Source organism: Solanum tuberosum, unplaced genomic scaffold (assembly GCF_000226075.1).
Source record: "Solanum tuberosum cultivar DM 1-3 516 R44 unplaced genomic scaffold, SolTub_3.0 scf00019, whole genome shotgun sequence".
Lineage (NCBI taxonomy): Eukaryota > Viridiplantae > Streptophyta > Magnoliopsida > Solanales > Solanaceae > Solanum > Solanum tuberosum.
The window spans coordinates 2719121-2737662 of NW_006238945.1; the positions used below are offsets into that span (position 1 = coordinate 2719121).

An 18542-nucleotide genomic window follows, 5' to 3' on the forward strand; every position below is an offset into this window, starting at 1 on the left:
TAAATATTGATCTTAATTTTAAATGTAAATATTGATCTTAGTATTATTTAATTTGTAGACATTTTGTATTTTACAAGTTGTTAAACCTAACACATTAATGCCTTTACATATTTCAGGTTTTGTTAAAACTTTCATCACATTGTAAAGTTATTTATAGGGGACCTTCAATTGATTTCAGGTAAGCCTCAATTTTATTTTTGTTTATTTAAATATCATGTAATAGTTTTATTCTTGATTGGATTTGACTAGTGCAAATTAAAGGATAATTTTTCACATGAGATTGTGATCAATATAAGTATAACTTAAAAATATGTATTTTCCTATTCCGTACACCTAGCTTTTGTTTCCGTAGAAATAATCATGAAATCGTTATTATTCACATAAGTGTGTATGAGAGAACATCAAAATAAATTTCTCTCATCCATAATTTTTTTTTTTTCAAACCAAAGCTTTATATGAATTTGCTTTGGGGATGAAGTGAACTTTCATTAATTTTTTCAAGACATACAAATATATATATATATATATATGTATCAATATATGTTTATCTAATTATGTATATATTTTTTTGTTTCAGATTGATCCGGGGTTAGAGCTTACTTCACCTTGGATAAGAGATTGACTAGCAACAACCTAAATCATCAAACAAATGCTATAGAATTTGTGTAATTGTAGCGTTTTAAAAAATCGCCACAATTTAATTTGTGTGGTCCCAAAAATGCCACAAATTGACAAAATGACCCCCATAAATTGAGCATTTTTTTGTAGTGCTCACTCTCTCGAGCTGAGTGTATGGGACAGGGACTAGGGTTCACTCTCTCGAGCTGAACCTCATGTTGACCCAATCACTCAGCTCGAGAGAGTGAGCACTACAAATAAATCATCAACAAGCAAAACCCAACAAATAATCTAACCCATATTCACAAAATCACACCCCAAGAATTGGAGTTTTAGTTAGACATGTAAAAGAGATAGAAATTTATACCAATATGAGTTTGCATTCGAATGGGTATGAAGATTTAAGTCTTAAAACAAGACAAGAGTGAAGAATCTACAAGACCCAAGTCCAATTTCTTGGAGTTGAAACCCTTTGAATCTTCAAGTTCTTCAAAACCCTCTCCAAACTTAGAACTCAAAAATAGAAGCAAAGTCTGAAAAATTACTGTTCAAAGCTAAAAATTCGATACTAGAATAATAATTCTCAACGAGTATTTATAGTTTTCAAAAATCTGTGCTGCGAAGGATCACTCACGAAATTAGTCGGAATCGCCGATTAATTCGGAGATCTGCCCTTTGGTCTAGTTCATCGCCGTCTTGCGTTAGCCTTTAGCATCGTCGTATTTTGGATCATTAGGCGACTCAGTACTGCTTTGCGGAACTGTTCGGTGACAGGCCGACTGCTCCTTTTCACCGCCGATTTGATCCTTTCCTTCAGGGCTCAGCACACTGGAACAAAAAGCGAGGATAAGACCTTTTGGCGACTCGTCGAACGGGTTTAGCGATCTCAGATCTTCATTTCTTCGTTCTTTCAACTACTTTTGTTCCTTTTTGCTAAGTAGTATCCATGCTTTCCCTCAAACTTCAAATACCTGAAACTTTAGGGTTTTCATCAAATATTGAGACAAAATATGCATTTGAGAACACTAATTCTATCAAAATATAGCCCTAAATGAGTCCAATTTGTGGACTCATCATGTTTCATTCCTTAAAGTTTTTCTCCTCCTATTTCATGAAGCTTAATCTTTTACTGTAAGTCATATTGATTCATGTAACTATTGCAATTTGTTTTTTCTATTTGGTGACTTTTGTAGAATTCTTTTAAGAATTCCCATAAGGATTATCGAAAATTGATCTTCTCTTTTGTCCTTTTCTACAAGTTTCTTCTTACACCTTTTGGGAAAATTTATTGTGGGTTGTGCTATATTTGATAGCACACAACAATAAATATGTGATCACTAATACGAAACCAATGGTGAAGTTTGTTAAAAGAACAAAACAAATTGCTCTCTTGCTTGCCACACTTAGTATATTATTTTGATTGTTTTATCTTAAATACAAACATTTTGCAGGTCATTGTACTCTTCTTAGAATATTAGTATAGAGACAATTAGTCCACTTTTTCTATCACAAGTTGACTAATTTGCCATATTTCTTCCTCTTTTCTTTTTGGGCATAATAAGAGATTAAGTTTTCTTGAAACTAACAGACGTCCAAAATACACTATAACAAATATAATTTTTATCGACAATAAATATGCACATTAACGAAGAGAGCTAGAGCCTTTACTGACATTAATTAATTGTCATTAGATTCAATGTTGCTATATATAGACTTTAGGGACATTTATAGAGATTACTAATTGCCTCTGAAAATACATATTTAGAGGTATTAAGCTATTAATTGTTGTTAAAGATTATTTTTATTGTAGTGATAACTCTTTCTTTTGGCTTCTTTCAATTAAATTTGTGAACTGTAAACTTGGATACAACCCGACAGACTATCTTTTTGAAAAATATGTTAAGCCACATGCCTTTTTCTTCTTGATTGTTAGGAAAGTAAGACCGTCTTTATTATTATTTATGGATATTTGTGAGTTCAAGTGCTCACAAAATTATGATGTGAGATTTTAATATGTTATGTATCAAAATTTTGGTTTAGAATATTCAGTTGTTAAAAGTTTCATTGAGATGTCACCTACTGCTTGGCTGATCATTGCATTAATTCTTTGTAACTGCATACTATAGCCATAACAATAACTATGGTTCAATTCCAAATAAGTTGGGGCCGGTGATATGAAACTTAAGCAATAGTAATGACTATCTGAGACAATGAGGAAAAACCTTTATGATACTAACAATTTTAGGGTCATTTTTAACATATACATGATACGACATACTATAATAAAAAAGAGATTGACAGAGGTTCATAAGAAAGGAGCCGAAGGTCCTCAATTTGAATTTAATTGATTATGTTCTTGTATGGACGTGATGTTCCACAATACTTGGGAGGTTGTTGTTCGAGGCTTTTTGGTCTCTACTTTAACGTCTGATGTTGTTCTTTATAACTTCTTGGAATTTAGAAAATTTCGTTACTTCTAACCAACTATTTCATAGAGATTTTCTTAGACTTCTTTCTTATACTTAAATCTCTCTATGACTCATAATTTTGTATAACAAAAATGAAAATTGAAAAAATATAGCACTTTCAAATTTCGAAGGAACATTTTGCCTTAAGATAAAATGTTCTTGACAATGTAATGTATGTATCAAAATTATGATTATTACCAAATAATCATATGTAAGCTTAATAAAATAGTTCAATCTCCATGCGAAGCACGAATAATTTACCTAGTTTATATATATTTGTGTATAAAAAGGTAAGTCTATACGACAAACATGTTAACACCAATGTTGTAGCAATTAATTCACCACTAATATGAATAAGCCAATCAACATTAATCAATGTTGGATATAAGTGCAAGTAACATTCATCAAAAAAATTCAAATTTCAACATAAACCAAAAAAATTCAAATGCATAATTTTTTTTGTAAAATCCAAAAAAATAAAACAATTATACACCAATGTTGATTCTGTTGCGCAAATTTAGGGTAAGTCTTTTTCTTATTCTCGGGTGTACCACATTTACTACAAGTGACTTTAATCCTCTTGACTTTTACTTCGTTGAAGCACTTCTTACGGTCGTTATTTGGTGGTCTGCATAGTAGTTTACTTGCAATTGGTGGTATCATTATCTCTTTCAAAATATGCGATGGAATATCCCAAGTGCTTTCGCAAGGCAATGGTTCAATTGGAATTGCATAAGTATCTTGAAAATTCTTATTACTATAATAGACTGAACAGTAATCTTCACGATGTTTGTTTCTGTATCTGATAGCTACAACTTCGTGACTACAAGAAATCTCATCATGCTGAAATCTTCCACAACTACACATCCAAGTATTTAGACAGACCGTGAATCTTTTTGCACCATCTATAATTGTATGAAGATATTCTGTTGATGCACGCACCTTCATTTGAAAACAAACCAAATTAATAATTAAAAAAACCAACATTCTATAAAACCTTAAAGAATTGTTAATACTTGCAATCATACGATGCAACATATTTTTATTGTCCTACAACATTTCATTGTACTTATTGGTTAAGGTTGTTGTAGTTTTTCTACCTTCTTCATTGTGTTTCTCATTTCAAGCTTAAAATGTTTTGCGCACAAATTCCAACAAAGGCACCACTGACAACTTTCTTCCAACCAGAATAGCATTATTTATTGACTTCACAATGTTACTTGTTAATGTCCACGTCCTCTTTACTATTGTATTCAAACAAGGTCATTTTTCATAATTTGCTTTCTCTAGATATATATGCACGGTATTTTGGATTAATCTGATCCATTCTTCCCATCAGTTCATCAAATTCTTGCATAGTATATGTTTTTGCCAAACTGAAGAATAATTTTCTCACCTCTTTAGTATCTCCACGTGTTTTCTTTAATAAATTGGTCCACAGATGATAAATACATGCATAATGTCGAAATTCGAGATAATCATATACTCTTATTTCTATCAGAAACAAAGCACATACCGTCTCTATCACCAAATGTATTTTTGAAATTCTCAAAAAATCACAACCATGAATTGTCATTTTCTGAATCAACAATGTCGTATGCAAGTAGCAAGATGTGTCCTATAAACAAACCAGATTTTACACCATAAGCCACAAACTTAAATTGATATATGAACAATATACAAATATATATAAAACAAATTAAATATCTTTTAACAATAAATATCATACCTCGAATTCAATGTGCTAGCTATCAACATTTTTCCTTTATAAGTTAATTTTAAATGTGTACCGTCGACTGCCACTATTGGTCGACAATACTCTCATCCTCTAATACTGACATCAAAATATTGTAAATGAATATAAAAAACAATTTTCATCTTTTTTTTATAATTCACAATTGTCCCTTGATATGTTGTTTCCAATATATATAAATACATCGGTATTTTTCCATATGATTCTACAGGATCACCTCTCAATTTCTTGAAAGCCTTTTCCTTTCATCTCCATGCTTGCATGTATGTTAATGAAATTTCATGTATCCTTATCATGTCTGCTTGTATGTCAGTAGGTGTGTAAATTATTTTTGCATCAACAAATTTTTTGATTAACATTGCACCAATCACACCACTAGTAGACTGACGCTTTGTATGAATGTTGTCCTTCAATGGACACATATGTGTATCGCAAAATTTCCTCATTTTGAATAAATCAGACTTATTCAAACACGATGATTTAAAAAGTCATGAACAATTATTGATAGGACATTTCAGATAATAACTGTTAAAATACAATCACAAATAGGCATGGTAAGTTGTTGAAATATATATTGAATAATTGATATACGAAAATATATTTCTTACCAAGTAGTACTCGACCTAGTAGCAATGAAACAAAATTCCCTTAAAAATGCATATCGTTTCATAACTTCTGATATAATGTGCTTGTTTGGATAAATTTGATCTTAGATCTGCCACCAAATCGTGTTGAGGATTCGAGATTATTTCAGTTCCTTCAATAAATTCATCCAAAATTGGATCCACACCAGTCAAACATAGGGTATTTGATCTGATAATTTCTTACCTTGTTGTTTGGACACCAATTTGGTACTGAATAACTTCCATAACTCTATCCACACATGTTACACATAATGGATACTTTGAAAAGTAATCAAAATTATATTTTTTTTTATCTAAATAAACTTGGACACCCATATCGTTATGAATCTTCATTGGTGGAGATGGACCACTCACGACACATTTGAGTTTTAAATGAAAAATTGTTGTGTCCACACCCAATTGGAAAGCTAGTAATTAAGCCTTCGTATTTGGTGTTCGCATCATATATCACTCCTTCAATATTGTAATCCGCATACTTACCTGTGTTAGATTACAACTTATTGTTAGTCAATCTCCATAATATTTAGTGAATTTATTAAATAAGTATTATCACATATATCACATATAAAGAGAATGGTGTTTACAATGTGTTCAAATTAAACAGATTGGTTTACAAAACTTTTTTTGCTTATATGAAAATGTTCATCTTATTGGTATACAAAATGATTTATAACCTAAGTTAGTTTTCTAGTATGAACTATACCAACACAATCTAATAAATAATATAACCAATTTATTATTTCTTCTCTAAACTTTCAATGGATATACCTTAATTCATATATATCAAATATGGTGTTTACAAAAGTCATTAACAACAAATTCATTTATCTCAAATATGGTGTTTACAAAACACCAAAAAACTAACAATTACTTCAATACATGTACCAAGAATACGTCAATTGCACCAACAAACTATACCAAAATAAATAAAGGGTGTTGATGTTTATTAAAAACCTAATATACAATATTGATTACACTATATCATTTACAAAAAATACACTATCAACCAACCTATTTACCAAAAAATATTCACGGAATGACGTTAATACATGACTCAAAATAGACCATCAATTTCACCAAATAATCTATCAAAATACAATCAATAATACACCGTCATAATCAACTTAAAAAAACCCTCACAATTACACCAAAACAGATGCCAAAAAAACAATCACGAACCGACAGATTAATAACAAGTTATTATACACTATCAATTACGCCACATTATCTATCCAATTTCAATTCCGAAAAATGATGTTTTTAAACGACTTAAAATACATCGTCCTATACAATCATACAATCCTAATATGGTCGTATTTCGAATTAAAATTCAAGAAATAAAATTACTGTAACAAAAAAACATATACCACCCAAATAGTTATAAGCCAGAAATAAAAACACCAATATGTTACATACATTAATTAAAAGAATCACCAATTCAGTCGTTAGTTATCACACATATATGATGCGTCCCATCGTCTGTTGTGTTGAAGTAGAATTGAAACGATGTTGGTATCTATAATTGAATAATCTTTCAGAATAAGGAGGTAGAGAGGTTGTTTTGGTTAAAAGTCATTTTTTTTTATGGGAGAGAACATATAACCAATTTGAGTAAATTGTAGAAGATAAAAGAATGGGAGAAAATCGTGGGTCATTATTACTATGCTTCATGTTTTTTTTTGTTTTTTAAAAATATATTTCCTATATTTGAAAAGAGATATTGTTGTGTAGGTGAAAAATAAAACTATTGTTATATAGTGGTTATTAAGTCTCTATATTTGTGTACTTTAGTTTTTTTCCCAAAAATAAGATAGATATAAGATTTAAATTTTTGTCCACACCTAGAGGTACTTCAGTGATGGAGCTAGAAATTTTACAAAGAATGTTAAAAAATTACACAAGTATTTTTTTTTTTTTGGATCAATGAGTACTAAAAAAAACTGCTTGCTCTTTACAAAATTTGAAGAAGGAAAAAAGGCTTTAAACGCTGCAACACGTGAGATTCCAACTCATGACCACCTAAAGCCTAAATTTTAAATGTGTGCTAGAAACCACTATAGTAAATATTTTTTTTAAAATATAACACTAATATATATGATCTAGAAAGGGGAGCATGCAGTCGCGTGAACCCACGAAATCCCTCTAGATATGCCCCTTAAAGAAAGGAAGCTTAGAAGTTTGTAAAAGCTTTGGCCTGAAGTTACAACAAACTTGATATATTTTGCTACATGAACTCCTATGTAAATGTTTTCTTTTCTGTTTTCTTATTTATTTTTTTCCATTGGAACACTTCGAATTTGTAAGAAAAAAAAACACGTCGGATATTTAGGAAAAAAAAATGATGAGTGTTAGTAAAAATAAGATTTTTTGGGATTTTGCATAAAATTAGGAAGAGATAAATTATAAAATATAGGCATAGAATTGAGTAATCCATAAATGAAGGAAAGAAATATGAAAATAAACAATGAGGGAAAGGAAAAAAAAGATTTTTTTTTTTATTATAAATAATTTTAGAGTGTTTACTTATTGTGACCATACAATGATACACACACAATGGAGACATTTTCGATTCTTCTCATATTAAGCAAACAATTCGGTGGTTGTTACATAATATTTTCTTGTAGTCATCTAAACAATCACTTTGAATTTTTTTTAAAAATAAATTGAAAATATATATCCCAAGTATAGGGAAAGAGAAGAATTAAAGAGGGAACTTTGACATATGATGAATGTTTAGTAAGTTGAAATTATTGAAAAAGGATAAAATGTGGCTCCCAAATAGTAAGGGAAGCCCTGGAAGCAAAAAGGGTAATGGAAATGGGACAGGAGTAGTTGCACTTGCTATTGATAAAGATAAAGGAAGCCAATATGCAATAAAATGGGCTACTGATAATTTGGTTAAGAGAGGACAAACTCTTGTTCTTATTCATGTTGTCACCAAGCCTATTGCTTCACAATGTATGATTCCCATCTCTCTTTCATTATATATAATGTTTCCCTTAAATCAATTCTTCTTGTGTGTATATCTTTGAATTTGATTTTATGTATTATCGATTCGGTTTATTGGTTTTCAGTCTATAAATACGCTTATAATTTTTATTGGTTTATCGTTTTTGGTCCTTAATGATTCGGTTTTCTGTTTAAACAATAAGAAAATGTTTATAAATTAAATATATGACTTCGCCAATAATTTGACGTGACAAGACAATAATGTAACTTTACAGAGCGCTCATAAAATAGAAACAAGGGATAAGGCACAAGTACCCCTCTAGACTATGACCGAAATTCCAAAGATACACCTTAACTAAACTAAGGTCCTATTACCTCCGAAGTCATTTTTTTGTTGTAATTTTGTACAACTTTTGGCTTACGTGGCGCACTCCGTGACTCCACGTAGTTGAGGCGCGTGGGAGATATTTGGATGTCACGTAAGCCAAAAAAGTGTACAAAATTACAACAACAAAAAAAAAAGGTTCAGGGGTAATAAGACCTTAGTTTAATTAAGGAGTGTCTTTGGGATTTCGGTCATAGTGTAGGGGTACTTGTACCTTATCCCTAGAAACAATAATAACTAGCATATTTTTTAAGGTCAAACATGATCCGGGATAAATATATTGCTAAATTTTGTGATTTAGAACAAACATATCACTCGTTAAAAAATGCTGCATGTATATTTTGTTTGTCTACCAAATGGTACATATATTCCCTCATCGTCATGACAATGGGTATTTCATTTCATATATAATCTTTGCCTTAGTTTACTTGGTTGATCATAAGTGTACATGATCCAAGTCCAGAGATGAGTTTGAATTCCTAATGATGTGATGAAAATATGCAGATGGAAACTGTGGTGGTGTTCATGTTGTAGATGGAAATTTATCTCCACACGGCCAAAACCTTGAGAAACAAACCAAAGAATTGTTTCTTACTTTCCATTGCTTTTGTACACGTAAAGATGTAAGCACTCTTTTCAATCACATTTTCATCAACAATATCAATCTTTTTTCTTTCATCTGTTTTTTGTTTTGAACAGATTCGTTGCTTGGATGTAATACTTGAAGATGCAGATGTACCAAAAGCACTAACAGAATATTTATCTAGTGCTGCCATTCAAAATTTGGTTCTTGGAGCATCTAGGCATGGCTTTATCAGGTCATATCTTTTAACATTAACCAACTCCCAAATACATAATGCATCAGTAGCGAAGTCAGAAATATCGTGTCCCATATTGCATTTGTTGAATGTTTGGTTAAAGATGTAATATAAAGACTCATAACTCAAGTATCTGTGACAGACGGTTGAAGGTTACAGATATACCAAGCAGTGTATCAAAGGGAGCACCAGATTTCTGTACTGTTTATGTCATCTCAAAGTCAAAGATCTCTTCTGTGAAAAATGCTTCTCGCCCGGCCCCTATGGCATCGCCTCTTTATAAGAAAATACAGCAATTGGAAGAACATGTTCATAGTGGTGGTTTTACCCCTACTGCAACTAACAGGGCCATCCATAGTATGACATCCATGTTTTTTGCCTGCTTTTTTTCTTAATATCAGTACTTTTTTTTTTAACTTACCTTGTCAAGTAACTACATGTGCAGTTGGATCAGTCGGTGACAGGTCTCAACGACGATCATTCGTAACTGATGACAGCAGAAAAATTGGGTAAGTTTAAAGACCTGGTATTGTTATTGCTATTGCTACACCTATTTGAACATCTTTATGGCTATTGCTATTGCTACAAAAGAATAAGATGTTCTGCTTAATTATATATAATGTATACAACACTAAAGCCAGCAAGTTTTGGAAGCAGGTCACCATTTGATAGACGAAGAGTCATCCCTTCAAGGATTTTTTCTGACCTTTCTGAAGCGGATACGGATTTATCATTCGTCAGCTCTGGTAGGCCAAGCACTGATCGTACATCCTCCTTGATGTATGATGGCATGGATTCTGGACGTATTTCACAAATATCAACAAGTTCAGATAGTAGCTTTGGCTCGGAGCGCTTGGGAGCTAGGGGGAGTGAGCTCAGCTCTTTCAATGACTTCTCATTATCCTCATTTGAGACTGTAAGTTTACCTTCTTTGTATGCTACACAAGTAACTTCTTCAGGAAACACTTGATATCGACGAAAACCAATGTATCCTTAATGCAATATACAATATATTGTGGTTTACTGCTCAGTTACCCTTCTTGAGTAGTCTTAATTCACGTTATGAGCTATATACGGAGAACTGAAAGCAACAAGCTAGGAGAATAGTAAGTTGAACCTAGGAAGCATAATGCATAGCCACCTAATTTCTTTAATTATATTTGAAGCTCATACAGAAGCATAATCACTGTTAAGTATTAACATCACTGTTTAAAATTCAAAGGACGATGGAGAGGCCGAAATGAGAAGGCTAAAGATGGAGCTTCAGAGGACAATGGACTTGTACAGTACAGCATGCAAAGAAGCACTGACAGCAAAACAGAAGGTGAAAAAAACTCATCTCATACTTATCAATGGAATAGGATAGTTTTTTTATATGCTATATGTGTAGTCAGTGGAGCTCAATCTATGGCGGGTGGAAGAAGAAAAGAGACTGGAGGAGGCACGGCTTGCAGAGGAAGCTGCAAAGGTAACAGCAGAGAAGGAGAGAGATAAATATAGGGTTGCCATGGAAACTGCTGAAGCAGCTCAAAGGCTTGCAGAACTTGAATCAAAAAGAAGAGTAGATGCTGAAATGCAAGCCCATAAAGAAGCAGAAGAGAGGGAGAAAGCAATGATGAACTTAGGTCAAGTTGATTTTAGATATAGGAGGTACAACATTGAAGAAATTGAAGAGGCAACACAATTTTTCTCTGATTCTCTCAAGGTTGGAGAAGGAGGATATGGTCCTGTCTACAAATGTTATCTTGATCACACACCAGTAGCAGTTAAGGTCTTACGTCCAGACGCAGCACAAGGAAGATCTCAATTTCAGCAAGAGGTACAGTATGCATATTGAACTTAATGTGTGTTTATGAAACAAAAAGTGCAGTTTCAAGGACATATCTTCTGGAAGCCTAAGAAATGATAGTGTTAAGTATATTAAGTAGTTTTCGCTTTTGTATCTATTTAACGCAGGTTGAAGTCCTGAGTCGTATGAGGCATCCTAATATGGTACTACTTCTTGGAGCTTGCCCAGAATATGGTTGTTTGATATATGAGTACATGGCAAATGGAAGTTTAGAGGAACGTCTCATGCGACGTGGAGATAAAAAATCAACACTCTCATGGCAGCTTAGATTTCGTATTGCAGCGGAGATTGCCACTGGCTTGCTGTTTCTTCACCAGACCAAGCCAGAACCTCTGGTCCACCGTGACCTCAAACCTGGAAACATTCTTCTTGACCATAATTTTGTAACCAAGATTAGTGATGTTGGACTATCAAGGCTTATCCCTCCTTCTACTACTGAAGAAGTAACACAATACCGGATGACATCTGCAGCTGGCACATTTTGCTATATTGATCCAGAGTATCAACAAACAGGCATGCTTGGGGTTAAATCAGATGTTTATTCCTTAGGAATTCTTCTTCTGCAATTGATAACAGCCAAGCAAGCAATGGGCATAACTCATTATGTTTCTCGATGCATTGAGAAGGGGGAAGAGCTTATAGAGATACTAGATCCTTCGATTTCTGATTGGCCAATCGAAGAGACCTTGAATTTTGCAAAGCTAGCACTCCAATGTGCAGAACTGAGGCGGAAGGATCGGCCAGACCTGGGCAAAATAGTCTTACCTGAGCTTAGTCGATTGAGAGCATTGGGCGAAGAAAATATGGGTCCCTTGGTGATAGGTGGAAGTGCTTGCCCCTCCCCCAGCCACAGCCAAGCATATACATCACAGGCAAGTTGGTGAATCAATAAATTCTTCTATATCTTATTGTTAATACTAGTTAGAAAATGAACTATATATCTAGTAGCGTGTGAATATCTTGCTAGTGATTTGTGACAAAGAAAGTAAGTTGTAATACATTATGAGCAGGAAATGTCAAGTGAACCTCGAGCGAATTCTGGACTAAGTATCAAAAGTGTTTCAACTCCATCTTATTCACAAGAAAAACAATCAGGTACTTAAATGTTGTAGTATATATTTTTTTTTGTCTTTTGTAAGTGGAGCTGACCCCTCTATGATGTGCAGGATCAGGGGATGAATAATTTTAGTTAACCAGTACATAAATAATTCAGAATAGCAACTGTAGTTTTTTGCTATTCTTCTGTTGTATATAGAAGGATCCACAGCTCGGGCGTGGATGCCACTGAAGCTTATCACAGCATACTGTGACTTTGTTGTATAATGTGTTCAATTTTGGGTTAGATTCCAAGGGCAGAGAAATTTGGGAGTGATAAAATAATAATATTTGCATTGTAACTTGTAAATAGTTTTTTAACCTTATGGTTCCAAGTGAACAGTGAGCCCTAGACATCTGGATAACAGTTGTAGTGGATGTTCACTTTATTGAGTTGTAAACAATAATGTAATATATTGGAGTCATTTTCTGGTGAAATATTTGTACCATGTGAAGTTGACAAGATGTATAATAAATCTTGGCATTTTCTCACTCCCATAGTTTTCTCTCGAGTTAATATCTCAATTTTGAGAATTTATCTAGCAAAATCATTGAACTTTGTTTTGTATCTATAAAATCACTCAACTTATACTTTTATATCAAAAAAATAACTCAACTTAAACTCCTGGATCCGCCACTACCTTCACCCCATTCTGAACTGTCAGAAAATATGTAGAGGCAGTTTGTTGCCCAAAACTCACTCGAGCCCTTTGGGTCCTAATTATGGAAACCCCTCAAACAAGTTACATATAGTAAGTATGACCTGTACCAAGCTGAATGAATGGTTGGGCCCTCAAACAAGTTACATAAGCGCATCATTGAGTAGCCAGCCACAAGCAGTAGCTTAATTATCCTTGTTTAACTACAATGCCATTGCACATGGCAACTATATATTGTTAGGAATTTGCTTTTTCAACTGCAGTTAATTTTACTTTTACTGCTTTATATTAGATAAGACTTAGTCAATTAGTTGTTAGCCATCTATTCCTATTATTTAGGAGTAAGTTAGTGAGTTAGGAATATGCTAGTCGTGATTTACTGCTTTCTGTTTTTCATTACAGTCTTATAAATGTAATCTGAGGACATCAATAAAATGTTCTTCTACCAATGTTCTTCTTGACTTCTTTGCTTTCTAATAACTCATACTTCTAAAATTTACCAACATATATATATATACACACTTTAACCTCATGATAGTGTCCAATCAACAGGAGATAATAACAAGTCGCGCGCGGATCTTGGCACAAGAGATTGTCGCTATCCAACATCTAACTATAATAACCTTTTCATGGATACTATCTTCTACATGTTCATCGATCTAGGGGACATTAGTACTTGTTCCATCCCATTCATATTGTTTATATGGAGAGTCATAATAATATTGAGACCATGTATGTTCAATCATTATGGAGGGCCTTTGCTCAATATTCCAACAAATAAACACCTTATAAATATAATATCGTTCATCTTCTCAGGGACATTAAATCACATAGTTTCTCATCAACTAATTAGTAAGTCCCCAGAGCCATTATACTTTTAAATTCTCAATTACCAGACAACTTTTCAAACTCTTTACATAAATACACAATTAAGATAGCATAATCTCTATAATTCCCTACCATTTACAAAAATCTCCTCTCGAATACATCTCTATCCACATTCGTGAGCTATGTATCCATAGGTTTCTTGATATATCCGAGATCTTACAATTTTAAGGAATTTTTGTAATTTGGAAAAAAATAAATAGGGATATGATGTAATTAGCTCTTAACACTATGAGATTTATATAATTTTTACTCTCTTTTTTTTCATTTGTAATATCTTTTATTCTTTAAAAACTTATTATATGTTCATATTAGAAAATGACGTTTATGTATTTTTGTTGTAACTGAATTTTATACACAAGTACAACCAAACATGACACCTACGAATTACACTTCATTTTTGTTGTAGCAACAAACAGGTCATTTTATTACTATTTTGTGTAATACCTTGGTGAAGTAATAATGACAGTGATTTCCAAACAGACCCTAAATGAACATCTCTGACTCTGAATGCAGAACTATGTATTTTTCATAAAAGAACCCTCAACCTAACATTATACAAGAAGCAGCATTCATTTTTTATATAGTAAAAGAAGACTTCTTGGTTTTCTTAGTCTGTACGATTTTTTCGAACCAGCAAGGATAAGAATGAGTATGTACAAGCACAAGGAGATATCAAGTTTAAAACTACCTGTCCTATACAATTTCCTATAACATCAAGAGTTGCGCGCTGCAAGTGCTAACTTCTATTTAAGCTTCAAGCAAGTAAACAAAATCCACTTTGCTAGGCTACTCGATTCTGGTATTCATGGCTTCTGAAAGATGTGATTTGTTGCAATCTCCTTAAATCTAACTTGTAAAAGAGGGTATTGAATAACTCAACTGCCTGTGGTCCAACCCAAACTTTATGCACCAACTACAACTTCCCGTGGAGCAAGTGATGCACGATCCAGGTAAGCCATAGAGAGACAAACCAAAAATCGATGACAAGCCACAGCTGATGCTTTGATAAATATCAGAGATGAAGAGCATAAAAACCTCATCATCAGTATCGGACTTTTTCTTGCAGAACCTAACACCTTGAATAGAATCAGTTTAAGCCGGCGATCTCTGAGGGTTGAATTGCAATCATAGTCCCGTGAGAATACAGCAGAAGACGATCCTAGCATTACATTGGGCGCACCAGTTAGCTGCATTTGGGAGCTAATTACATTACTTCCAAGTGCTTCAAATATCCACTGGGACAGTATATCAGCAACAATTCTGCAAAGGTGTTGACGAAAGAACTTTGCCTCCTTGGAAATAAATGCTCTAACTAATGAAGCACCATCCTACAACAGAGAAATGGACATCAAGTTGCGACACAATAAGTATACTAAGTTGCTCGGACTTGGGTGCGGGTGCCCAATATGTATGCAGATCTAGAGGTCAGGTTCTTCATGATCTAAATTTTAAGATTCAGGGATACCGATCCAAGTACAGATATGGGTGCGGAGATTATTCATTCACCGGAACCAGAAGTCAAAATTTTGGTAGATACGGATCCCGTAAAAACTATTAGGCAAAATATAATTCAAATATCTAAAAATTGAGTTATATGAGATATCATGTGGAAAACTTACAAGGTATTATGAGGAAAAAATATTAATCAAGAGAATAATCCTTGAAGATGATATAGGGAAAAGGATTGACATAGAAATTTCAATATACATGGTACTCCATTTTCTTCAATTTCACCGTAGTTTTTATTTTGATTACAGAAATTATTGTATTTGTCCCAAATTTCTCCATTGATTTTGGTCAAAATACCTAAAGTTGGTTGAGCAAAATCCGTTATGGATCCCACACCCATGTCGTGTCGACATGGGTGAGGCACCGAAAGTGAAGAATCCGAGCAACTTAGCATGTATACATTGATTAGTTTTTCCATGTGTAAAAAAGAGATTACTAGGTCAACTTAATCTTTTACCTCCAAATATTCTCCTCAAGACACAAAGGCATATAATGAGAAGGAATTTTCCATCTCTGAATTATTTTTTTTTTTAGAAGGTAACAACTTTTCCATCTCTGAATTTAGATAAGTAAACAAACCATATGGCTCAATGCAAGAACCTACTTCCAACCCCCAGTCCCTTTCCGGATCCCATTTAAGGCCCATAGTTTGCAAACCTTTGATTCTTTTAGAAGAAACAGGTTGTCATATTTTAAGTAACAGTAAAAGAATATCAGGTCAAAGGCAATCAGGCAAAGGTACTCACTGCTGTCATTAACAGTCTTCTTAGCACAATACCGTCTTTAGATGGTAGTATTCTCAACACCAAGTTTGCAACATCAAATACACCAGAGGTTCCATCAGAAGAATAAGCAAGAGATGCTTGAGGATTTGGTGCCATGATAGTGTTCAAATAAGCAAGAGATGATTGGGGATTTGGTGCAGTGATAGTGTTCAACCCTTTCCTGAAAAAATTAGCAGTCAACATCCAATACGTACAACGAGAAAAAGCTTCTAATTGTCATTGTGTCTGAAAGAGAAGCTAAAGATGCAACCAAATGCAGTAGCAAACTGGCCCATCAAGTCTATTCTTTCAGATTTCCTCACTGAATAGAGAATGCATCAAATTTTAAATGAATGCTGTACGTACAAAATGTGCATTTCTCCTAATATTGCTTGGGAAGATGTAAAAGTTCAGGGACACTAATTTGCTATTAGTCCAGTGTCCCATTCCTCAGGCTTCTTGAAAAGATTACCAATACACTAGCTTGTCATTCCTCGTCAGAGAAAGAAAGGAAAAGATGAAATAGCTCATTTCCTTCTCTACCCTCCTTATTCTCCTGCTAAAATATTTCCATCCACTCAAACGCATAATACTGCTCTCAAGTCCCAACGACACAGAGTGCCTTTCACCACTGGATACATGAAATAACAGTTTTTACATCCTTTGAGGAAGCAGTTAAAGAAGAAAAAGAAAGAAGACACTCTAGCATCATAAAAAACATTGATACGAAGAACTGAGAAAGCGAAGTAGAAAGACATTATAAAAGATAATGAGAAGGCCAGGTAGCAAAGCGGAGCAGTTTTGATCTCCTATATCTATTGAAAAGTTTGTCTCTTTCTTCCTCTATGCAAAAGTAACAGAAGAGGATGTCAAAGGAGAAGCATTTAGAACACACTAGGAAACAACATTAACATTCACTTAAAAATCTACTGAATAGAAAAACAAAAAACAAGTGTACAATGAACAAAGGCCATGTTACCTATTAGCCGCCGCTCTTAGGAAAAGAGCTAGCTTTTGCCACTGAAATTCTTTCTTTCTGTTTAATACCACCTGAATAGGAAACATAGAGATAACATTGAAGAAAAGGGTGATCCAGAAGTCTAAAAGTCATCTATTTGTTAATTAACATTATCACTCTATCAGTAAAAATTGAAGAAATTTTGTACAACAGAACAAGGAGAAGAAATTCTTAAGATGAGATAAGCATGAAGCGAGTTCCAATAAAAGTATCAAGGAGTGGAATATGAGGGTTCAAAAAAAAATCTTCACCCACTTCATTGTAAGAAAAACATTTACTATCATGCCTAAGTGACTCTAAAGTTAATTTTCCCCAATTAGATATGAGATTATTAAGTCAACAAAATTTCATCCATAAATATGATTTTTAATATGTCACGGGAACACCATTAAGGTCAATTACAGTATGAGTAGAGACCAAATGTATAAATCTGTAAAGTACCGAATGCAGAATTTTCCTCGATGCAACAGAATTATCAGAGAGAAGCTTCCGAACAACATATGGAATTGCAGCTTCAAAAGTTTTGAAACTTGGATCTCCAGCCACTGCCAATCCTGAGAAGATGAGTGGAAGTTACAGCTATACAGTTTTGTTGAACCACAATGAGTATACTCTTAAGTATTCAATCCACCAAGGAACCTGCCCTATGAGCGGTTTTCAAGACGAAAACAAAGAAGCTGGTTGCACCATCAAAACTACACATATTCAGACTGGGAGAGGGAGCAACATTGTTATTTGATAGCATCCAAGGAAGCCATCATGAGCTTAGGAGATTCCAATTACACAACAGTAGCTTGATGCCTTGGAAGATCCATTCAAGAAGCTTTCAAGATCCACAATATGCTAAAGTGGATATCTCAAAGGAGGATATCAACATTAAGGCAATTAGAAGCCTCGTAGGATCAAAGAAGGCCAGATTCCCCCAAGACCACTTTCTCTACTTCCATTCGCGATTGCGGACGTAGCTGATTCTATAGTCCACGATCACGATCGTGGAATGTACTAAAGTTTTAAAATTATGTTAATTCGGCCATTTAGCTTTTAAGGACTAGTTTAGAAGTATTGAGGCCATTTTTTAGTTTTTTTTTTTTTTTTTGACAAGGGAAACCCGCAGCCGCTCCCCTT

General features: G+C 33.6%; 2 protein-coding genes across 2 annotated transcripts in view; one reads left to right on the forward strand and one right to left on the reverse strand.

Annotated features, from left to right (window-relative positions):
* The first annotated feature begins 8248 nt into the window (after positions 1 to 8248).
* On the forward strand, positions 8249 to 12368 carry LOC102597792 (U-box domain-containing protein 52-like). Its single transcript, XM_006340530.2, has 9 exons — positions 8249 to 8441; positions 9322 to 9440; positions 9517 to 9635; positions 9778 to 9992; positions 10081 to 10144; positions 10293 to 10551; positions 10858 to 10959; positions 11026 to 11454; positions 11592 to 12368. Exons 1-9 carry the CDS (start codon positions 8249 to 8251, stop codon positions 12366 to 12368), a joined length of 2277 nt encoding a protein of 758 aa, XP_006340592.2.
* A 2309-nt stretch (positions 12369 to 14677) lies between these two features.
* Positions 14678 to 18542, reverse strand: part of LOC102586338 (uncharacterized protein sll0005) — a 51812-nt gene continuing 47947 nt past the window's right edge. The window contains exons 13-16 of the mRNA XM_006340500.2: positions 17859 to 17971; positions 17379 to 17449; positions 16382 to 16580; positions 14678 to 15454 (exon numbers count right to left, since the gene is read on the reverse strand). Coding sequence (XP_006340562.1) covers positions 15029 to 15454; positions 16382 to 16580; positions 17379 to 17449; positions 17859 to 17971 — 809 coding nt within the window. The 3' untranslated portion in view covers positions 14678 to 15028. The remainder of the gene's footprint in view (positions 15455 to 16381; positions 16581 to 17378; positions 17450 to 17858; positions 17972 to 18542) is intronic.

Bases quoted from the DNA above. Each gene is read 5' to 3' on its own strand.
- LOC102597792 (XM_006340530.2), top strand. From the start codon at position 8,249: ATGTGGCTCCCAAATAGTAAGGGAAGCCCTGGAAGCAAAAAGGGTAAT. The intron at 9,636-9,777 runs GTCATATCTTTT...TATCTGTGACAG, and splicing joins TCTAGGCATGGCTTTATCAG to ACGGTTGAAGGTTACAGATA. The intron at 10,960-11,025 runs GTGAAAAAAACT...CTATATGTGTAG, and splicing joins CACTGACAGCAAAACAGAAG to TCAGTGGAGCTCAATCTATG.